The following is a 9,749-nucleotide window of genomic DNA, read 5'->3' on the forward strand; positions in this document are numbered from 1 at the left end:
GACGGACGACTACTCTGTTTACAATTTTGCTCCTGAAAAACGGTTACTGCTTTCTGCGTCTTAATTCAGGCTACAACAGGAAAATTTATGACACACGATGTGTCCGTAACTCCAGTAACAATACGCTCGTGACGAATCCTCTGCATGACAACATGCCGCGCCAACGCAATAGGTCCATTCCCCCGCAACAATGGTCCATCACTCATGTACTTCGTCGCCTAATAGTCCTACTCGCGAGATCACACCAACGCTTACAAATTCGGGCAATAAATCCTGGAACCCACCTCTATTCACGTCATCCAGGATCATTATCATTCACAGTATTTCATTGCAATAATTAATTCAGTTCTAGGAAACCACGCTTGTGTGTAAGCTGCGCGACGTAACGTCACGCTCATTTCGACAAATCGGAGTTGTCGCCATGGGCATCAAAATTTGTCCCCGGAACAGAAAACTTGCCCATTCTGTTATGTAATAACCCTGAAGCAGGTAGAGAAACATCACCGACTATGCGCTCTTAAAGGTATCATTTTACTGCGTGATTCCAGTTGGAACCACCGGTTAGTGGCACCAAAATTATGAGTTCGTCGCACTTGAATGAGTGATAAGAAGGGGTCGGATCACCAAGCTTTCTGGGACCTGTAAGTGGAGTAACGTCATTGTTCTACATTTACTTATTTGTCCGTAGGCTGCAGCAGCGGAGCTAACGCTGATGATGCCGGGAATGTTGTTGATACATTGAATGGAATGCATTGCATGCTGCTCATGCATTGCATCCATCATCTATCTCGTATAAAAGACCCATCAAATTTGGCCGTCATTATTAGCATTTTTCAGATTATGGAATTTCTCTATCTTCTTCATATAAAGACTCCAGCTGCATGTCTGAAACGCGACCTCGCGATAAATGCAAAACAGTGTTTTTTCGCCACCTTTTCAATAAACATAGCTAGTGCTGACCATCCCGATCTATTGTAGTACTTCTTTTTTCTGTTGGTAAGATGCACAAAAAATGAAAAAAGAAAGAACAGCCATAACACACTACATTCACGTGGGAAAATTTAGCGCTGTAGACAGAAAAGGACGTAAGGAAGAAAACAAAACAGGAACGCTCTTCCCTACGTCTTGGTCTATTTTCTAGCACAACATTTTTCGATATGAATCAATACCAACTTGCTTAATTTACTCTTATTATTCCACTTGAGTTTACAACGACCCTTTCAAACATGTCCAGCAGAGATGGCAAATGACCCTCTCAACATATCCAATTTAAATCATACTAATTGTGAATAATACGTGAATATCTTAGCAAATATCTACAAGGATTCCACAGCTACCTTGGTTCTCCACAAGAAAAGTAGAAAGATACCTATCAAGAAAGGGGTCAGGCAAGGAGACACAATCTCTCCAATGCTATTCACTGCATGCTTAGAAGAAGTATTCAAGCTCTTAGACTGGGAAGGATTAGGAGTGAGGATCGATGGCGAATATCTCAGCAACCTTCGGTTTGCAGATGACATTGTCCTATTGAGCAACAATGGAGAGGAATTACAACAAATGATTGAGGACCTTCATCGAGAAAGTGCAAGAATTGGGTTGAAGATGAATATGCAGAAGACAAAGATAATGTTCAATAGCCTGGCAAGGGAACAAGAATTCAGGATCGCCAGTCAGCCTCTAGAGTCTGTAAAGGAATATGTTTATCTAGGTCAATTACTCACAGGGGACCCTGATCATGAGAAAGAAATTTACAGAAGAATAAAATTGGGTTGGAGTGCATACGGCAGGCATTGCCAAATCCTGACTGGGAGCTTACCACTGTCGTTGAAAATAAAAGTGTACAATCATTGCATTCTACCGGTGCTAACATACGGGGCAGAAACTTGGAGCTTAACAAAGAAGCTCGAGAACAAGTTAAGGACCGCACAAAGAGCAATGGAACGAAAAATCTTAGGAGTAACGTTAAGAGACAGGAAGAGAGCGGTGTGGATCAGAGAACAAACGGGGGTAGACGATATTCTAGTTGACATTAAGCGGAATAAATGGAGCTGTGCAGGCCATGTAATGCGTAGGATGGATAACCGGTGGACCATTAGGGTTACAGAATGGATACCAAGAGAAGGGAAGCGCAGTCGAGGACGGCAGAAAGTCAGGTGGGATGATGAGGTTAGGAAATTCGCAGGCGCAAGTTGGAATACGCTAGCGCAAGACAGGGGTAATTGGAGATGGCAGGGAGAGGCCTTCGTCCTGCAGTGGACATAAATATAGGCTGATGATGATGATGATGACGACGACGACTGAACGTGTGAACGTTTGTTTGGGGAGGCGTAGCGCATCAGAAACAGGACACAAGGGGAAGAACAGGCACATTTGGCGCTTCACGGCATGCACCCTTCTCTCGCCTGCACACGTGCTCCCTTCAACCTGATAGCACCTCTCGCGACCGAATGGGAAGTCTGTGATAAAAAATCATGCCATGCGCATAAATTCCACCTCTTTTCCTGATAATGAGATGGATGGTTTGCTGATACAAGACCCACCGAAGGTGGCGATGTGATATGCTTCAATGATGAGCCTGGTCATCTCGTTCAGGCTTTTTCCTAGAATCACCGTATCTTCAAAGAGGGGGCCGGCATGGGCAATTCTTGCAGTGCTATGCAAGAAAACCACCGGCCTGCTCTTTGTTCAGATCGCTATTTGTGCTCACGTAACCGGTCTGACTGATGCAGCAAGCTCCGCAGGTTGTGGGTATCTGGTAGACGACACCTGACCCTACGAGCTTTTTCCGGTTATCTTTTTCGCAGGTCGTCTTCTTTGCTCCTCCTGGTGTGGTCCTCCTACATAAATTGCTTAATTTGTTAGGCGCTGAAAACGCAACAAGAATATTATTGTGTTTTTCTATTTTCTAGAGGCGAGGAGACAATCCATGCATGTACGGTATGACTGCTACCCTATTCTTCTCTGTATTGAGGCACTGTTTGAGAGACAGGTGGCTTTGTTTCTAACATACTCCGCTGCCAGTTGTTTTTATAGCTCAATAAACACCACTATCGGAAAAGTTCTTTTTCTTAGGTGTAATTAGATGAGAGCGCGATGCGGTGCGCGTACTTGTGAAAGTCCACCGCAGCGAAGTTCTTGATGAATAATACAAATGGCAGCATTCAGCTGATGATATGCGTAGTGTTATCTGCATAGGGAAATTATAGTTTAGCCTCTCTAATTATCTCAGTTTTATTCTGTAAAATTTCCTTGGTACATCTGTGCAGGCAGCTAAATGGTGTCGTTCCATTTGTATCCACTGAGACTTGAAGGATTAAGTACCGAAAACGGAGTAATACTCGTATGAGGCCGTCATCGCACAAGGAGATGTTATGAGAGAATGGAAGCGGTACAGTGTTCAGCAGACTCCAGAGTGAAAACGAATCTAATGTAGAAGCATTAGAAGTTAACAGCCTATCGCTGTAAATGACACATGCTAGAACGAGTGTATGTCACGTTTTTTTTTTTTTTTTTTTTTTTTTTTTTTTTTTTTTTTTTTAATGCGATAGCACTGTGGTTATCTCCGAGGCAAAACTAGGCCTCCTCGCCCCGATAAACGAAAGAGTGGTAGGAGGAAAGTGGAGAGAGCTAAGCTTGACGTCAAAGGCTGGGAAGAGGCACTGGCACATCCTTCCAAAGCCAACCAGATGGTGGGAGGAGGAGGAAGTAATGCGGGGGGGGGGGGGGGGGGGGTGTAGTCGCGCAACGCGTTTGACTGAAAAAAATCAACGAATTCAAATGGACTCACCGTTTCAGTCTGCTCAGTCGGCTCTGCATCGCAGCCAGGGCAGTGTTCCGTTGCTGACTTTGAGCGTTCTGCGCACAAACACCAGCGTTTCTGCTGTGTGCATGCATGCGCTGGTCTAAGCGAAACTGACACTAAACTGCTCTCCGAGGAGCTTCAGCGCAACGATAAACTGGCTATCTCTTTCAATGCTTCGCCCTTCGGGCGAAACTCGCAATCCTTTATATTTTTTTGTCAATAAGTTGGAACACACACAAACATTCACGTATCACCAGACGTTTCGTTGCCTGGTGATACGTGCATGTTCATTCTTACCTTAAGCAATTAAATAAACTAGCATTCAGTAAACTTACTATAGTACTCCGTCACGTTCAAAAAACAATAATAATAATAATAACAGAGCTAAAAGCGGCCATATTTTCATCGCAAGCATGCGGACTTTGTGCAACAAGCCCGGTTAGCGAAATTGCTTGGGCAAATATTATGCCCACACTTTGATGGTAAACAGGAAAGAACGCATGGTGCTAAAAAAAGCGCCAGATATATTTTAACAAAAAGCGCACACAACGCTTAACATTTGTTCACGCTTGAAGGAAGCTAAATAACCAATTTACAGAGAGATGACATTGAGCTTTTATTTTACATGTGCTTGTAGCGAGCAATGAATTGCGCGTTTCTGCAAGTCAGTATCATTTCATAATACCAGCTATACGCTGCATTAGATTATTGCAGACAAAACAAAAGTGGCATAGCGTTTCGCAGCTATTATTGATGACACAACTTGATGCTCGTGCTCTCAGCATAAGTCAGTGTAAGTTTATTTATTGTGACAAATGGTGATTTTGATACTACATAACTCAATGATTGCTGCAACACTCCCGACCGCAATAACTCGCTATAGGAACGACCATAATTTGAAGGAAAGCAGACAGAGGTATAAAATGTATTTTCAGGCTATTTTTACAATGGCTTAAGCGCCATACAAGATGGGAGAGCAGTCCACGCTCGTAGTTGTTCCGGTCCGTTCTTTGGCACCGCACTGTGATAATACAGACGGGTTCGAAAACACTTGCGTGCAAAATGTTGCCAATAAAAGCAACCATGCAAATAACTAATAATGTTAATCATGTTTACTTACACGATTCGGAAGTATCTTCTCCCTATTAGTGAATGTTTTAGTTTGTATCTAATCCTTATTATTAAATTATGGGGTTTTACGTGCCAAAACCACGATATGAGTATGAGGCACGCCGTAGTGGGGGACTCCGGAATAATTTGCACCATCTGGGCTCTTTAACGTGCACCTAAATCTAAGTACACGGATGTTTTCGCATTTCGCCTCCATCGAAATGCGGCCGCCGTGACCGGGATTCGATCCCGCGACCTCTTGCTTAGCAGCCGAACACCATAGCCGCTAAGCAACCACGGCGCGTTATCGAATCCTTGTCGAGGCCGCTTTCGAGCGCGAGCCTGAACCGTCTTTTTCAGCATGCTAGAAGCTTCGCATTTTCTTGCTTTCTTATATAAGATACATTCACTGCAAGGAGTGTAATCACGGGGCAACCCGTGATTACACGTGTTGTGCAATTCTCGTATTCATGAAGAACTGACTCACTTCCACACAAATGTTTTTACAGTAGCGATAGTTGTCACCACTTTCGCTGTAACCAGGACAACAGCTTAAATCAACGGCATGAAAAACATTCAGTACAAGAAGCCCACTATGCATATACATATTTTTCAGAGCTGCCGAAGATCTGCAGGCATGGCCGTCTGGCGCGAATCTCCTGCGGTGAGTTGAATATCTCACTTTCTGCGCGAATTGTTTGCATACAAAGAAAAACTTATTTGCAATCTTTTTAAGCTAACCGTTATGGGAATTGGAAAACTTTGCTTCCTAAATTGTCAGAACACTAGAAAATGTGTCGTTCTCAATGCAACAGTGAGCTTTATAGTACCTGCATTACACCACAGCGGCGTAAACAAATTATGAGCCAACAGATATTCCACTTGACGTGATTAAAGAGCCCCCCCCCCCACCCCCCCCCTTCCCCCCCGCCCTCAAAAAAAAAAAAAAAAAACACCACGACAGAAAAGGAGTGGTCTCGCATACACTTTTTTAAGAAAAGGAATGGACGCAAAAGCAATAAGAGTGGACAAAAGTGGAGTGTACTAGATTGTAGCACACTCTAACACAAGAAAGGCGGTGGTCCCGTATCCACTTTTCTTTCGTGGTGTCAAGTATATGCCAACTAGGCCCTCTGTTAAGCTGCTCTTGGTTACTGAATCAAAAATATATGACATGAATTTGTGGATCCAAGAAAGCATTTGATAAATAATGGCCTGTATATCCTATAACCAGTACAGTACCGAGAGCAGCCAAGTACTTTCATTCGAAGTAGTGATGAACAGGATACAGAGGCTCCTTCTATAACTAGCGATGAAGTTACAAGGGCCTTGTAAGACATGACCAGGGGAAAAGCTGCTGGAGAATATGGAATAACAGTCGATTTAATCAAAGAAGGAGAAGATATCATGCTTGAAAAGCTTTCGGCCCTTTATACGCAATGCCTCACGACTTCAAGTGTACCAGAAAGCTGGAAGAACGCCAACATTATACTCATCCATAAGAAGGGAGACATTAAAGAATAGAAGAATTATAGACCCATTAGCTTGCTTTCAGTATCGTATAAAATATTCACCAAGATAACTTCCAATAGAATCAGGGCAACACTTGACTTCAGCCAACCAAGAGAACAGGCTGGCTTCAGGAAGGGATATTCTACGATAGATCATATCAATGTCATCAGTCAGTTAATCGAGAAATCTGCGGAGTACAATCAACCTCTCTACATGGCTTTATAGATTATGAAAGGCATTTGATTCAGTAGAGATACCAGCAATCATAGAGGCATTGCGTAATCAAGGAGTACAGGAGGCATACGTGAATATCTTGGCAAATATCTACAAGGATTTCACAGCTACCTCCGTTCTCCACAAGAAAACTAGAAATTTACCTATCAAGAAAGGGGTCAGGCAAGGAGACACAATCTCTCCAATGCTATTCACTGCATGCTTAGAAGTATTTAAGCTCTTAGACTGGGAAGGCTTAGAAGTGAGGGTCAACGGCGAATATCTCAGCAACCTTCGGTTTGCAGATGACATTGTCCTATTCAGAAACAATGGGGACGAATTAGAAAAAATGATCGAGGACCTTAACCGAGAAAGTCTAAGAGTGGGGTGGAAGAATAATACGTAGAAGACAAAGATAATGTTCAATAGCCTGGTAAGAGAACAAGGATTCAGGATCGCCAGTCAGGCTCTAGAGTCTGTAAAGGAGTACGTTTATCTAGGTCAATTACTGACAGGGTTCCCTGATCATGAGAAGGAAATTTACAGAAGAGTTAAATTGGGTTGGAGTGCATACGGCATGCATTACCAAATCCTGGCTGGGAGCTTACCACTGTCGTTGAAAAGAAAAGTGTACAGTCATTGCATTTTACCAGTGCTAACATATGGGGCAGAAACTTGGAGGTTAACAGAGAAGCTCGAGAACAAGTTCAGGACCGCACAAAGAGCGATGGACCTAAAAATGTTAGGCCTAACGTTAAGAGACAGGAAGAGAGCGGTGTGGATCAGAGAGCAAACGGGGATAAGCCGATATTCTAATTCACATTAAGAAGAAAAAATGGAGCTGGGCAGGCCATGTAATGCGTAGGATGGATAACCTGTGGGAAATTAGAGTTACAGAATAGATACCAAGAGAAGGGAAGCGCAGTCGAGGACGGCAGAAAACTAGGTGGGGTGATGAAGTTAGGAAATTTGCAGGCGGCAAGTTGGAATCAGCTAGCGCAAGACGGGGGTAATCGGAGATCGCAGGGAGAGGCCTTCGTCCTGCAGTGGACAAAAAAAAGAATGGGTTGTTGTTGATGATGATGATATCCTATGCATAATTTTCCTACTAAACGGGAAGATAAAGCCAAGTTACATAAAACCGCACTGTTAGTCAAACTTCGGTCCTAAACAGCCCACACAAGTCCTCGGCCTTCGGTACATTCTAGCCACAACCTGCTGTGCTTTGATAACTGCGAAAGAACATCTAGGTCTGCAGCAAGGCCTGCAGGAAAAGGTAAGGAAATGCTACAGAAGACTATGATAACACTGTGATTGATATGCCCTGAAAAAGTACATGCTTAGGTCGCCTGATCTGCGGTTCAGAGGCCACTATATAGTATAACACTGTTTTAAACAATACTGCTTCCATGAATCGCACGGGTTTGTGCACTGGCTTTCACATTAAAAAACTATCTCGCTCCATTCCCTTATCTTTGCAGTCACATGGTTCCTGCTGGTGTCGTGTGGATTGTCTAAAGGCGGACGCCTGCAGCAGCAGCCACTCTCTCAGACGTAAAGAGAACAACAGCGCAAAACAAGCAAGATATGACCACTTGGAGAAGCACCATTTGTCGGTGTTAATGATTTTTTTCAAGCACCGGGCGCAACAGATTTGCAAACTGCTCACCTACAACAACAACTTCCATGACCTTTGACACTTTTGCCCGTAATCTTAAATGCCTATAAATGTATCTACGCAGAAGCACAGGAGTCAAAATCTGAAAACTTTGCAAATACGTGACGTCCTTAGCTTCTACATGAGCTTGGATCTTTGAACGCCCATAAACTTCATTTCGAGTAAGGAGTAGACATAACAATAATTTATTTCAACTATAGCAACATAACTAGAGATGATCAGTTTTGCGACATCCTTGATACGCACGCCTTTTTGGCGTGTTACTTTGTCGAGACGCTGTTGATCAAGTTACTGCCCTTAATACATGAGAAGATGAGTAATGACCGCTCTAGGCTGTTTAGCAACCAACATAGACCGTTTCTGAAAGAATTCGGTAAGAAGGAAGACGCATATGTCCTCATTCTTACTCTCCGCTTGTTCCTTCTAAACGTCGTCGTGTGAGCAAGAGTTGGAATTTGGGAATCACACTCTATAGTTTACCAACACTGGTCTCTCGTGCGCTACAACTACAAATCATTTGTTTGATGGGTTTTATACCCAGTTGTTTTCGTTCAATCTTAAGTTGGCTTTTGTTTGCTAGTTTGTTGTTAATATTTGTTCCATGTTGTCAAAAATAAAAAAGAAGGAATTGTCCAACAACTGCCACGTTTACTTTTTGCTGATGCCTTCGCGTCCACTTACATTATGTAAACGTTATACAGGGTGTTCCAACTGACGCTAGCCAATCTAATGAAAAACATGTAGCACAATAGTCGATTATGAAATGTATACGGTGTTCGAACGTCAGTCCCCTTCTTCCACCAGGATATTTTGTGTGTTAATTATTCGGCTAAATGGAGACGAGTAGTGGCGCAGGATATGGCGCGATGAAAGCTCATAGGTGGGATATTTTAGAATGCAATAACAGTGTTCCAGTGGATGCAACAACAGTGGGATATTCAAAATTATAACGTGGAAAAGATTGAGGAAGCCGTAAAATATCGACGCAGCATGAAATCAGTGAGAAGAAAACATGGCATAGGACAAAGCAAGATGTATGCACTGAAAGATAAGCAGGGTAATATCATCAGAAATTTCGATGACATCGTAAAAACAACGGAAAAATTCTATGCTGACCTATACAGTACCCAGAGCAGCCAAGCTACTTTCATTCGAAGTAGTGATGAACAGGATACAGAGGCTCCTTCTATAACTAGCGATGAAGTTAGAAGGGCCTTGAAAGACATGACCAGGTGGAAAGCTCCTGGACAAGATGGGATAACAGTCGATTTAATCAAAGATGGAGGAGATATCATGCTTGAAAAGCTTGCAGCCCTTTATACGCAATGCCTCACGACTTCCAAGTGTACCAGGGAGCTGGAAGAACGCCAACATTATACTAATCCATAAGAAGGGAGACGTTAAAGAATTGAAGAATTATAGACCCATTAGCTT

The 9,749-nt window shown here is 43.0% G+C and overlaps 1 protein-coding gene across 2 annotated transcripts in view; it reads left to right on the top strand.

Moving 5' to 3' along the window:
* Nucleotides 1-8,954, top strand: part of LOC119456539 (uncharacterized) — a 45,008-nt gene extending 36,054 nt beyond the window's left edge. For both annotated transcript variants that reach the window (XR_005193146.2, XM_037718370.2), the window contains exons 3-4: nt 5,529-5,576; nt 8,119-8,954. Coding sequence is in view for 1 of the 2 variants with exons in the window: in XM_037718370.2 (XP_037574298.1) it covers nt 5,529-5,576; nt 8,119-8,155 (85 nt within the window). In the remaining variant the exon portion in view is untranslated. The remainder of the gene's footprint in view (nt 1-5,528; nt 5,577-8,118) is intronic.
* Nucleotides 8,955-9,749: the final 795 nt, after the last annotated feature.

Source organism: Dermacentor silvarum, chromosome 6, assembly GCF_013339745.2.
Source record: "Dermacentor silvarum isolate Dsil-2018 chromosome 6, BIME_Dsil_1.4, whole genome shotgun sequence".
Lineage (NCBI taxonomy): Eukaryota > Metazoa > Arthropoda > Arachnida > Ixodida > Ixodidae > Dermacentor > Dermacentor silvarum.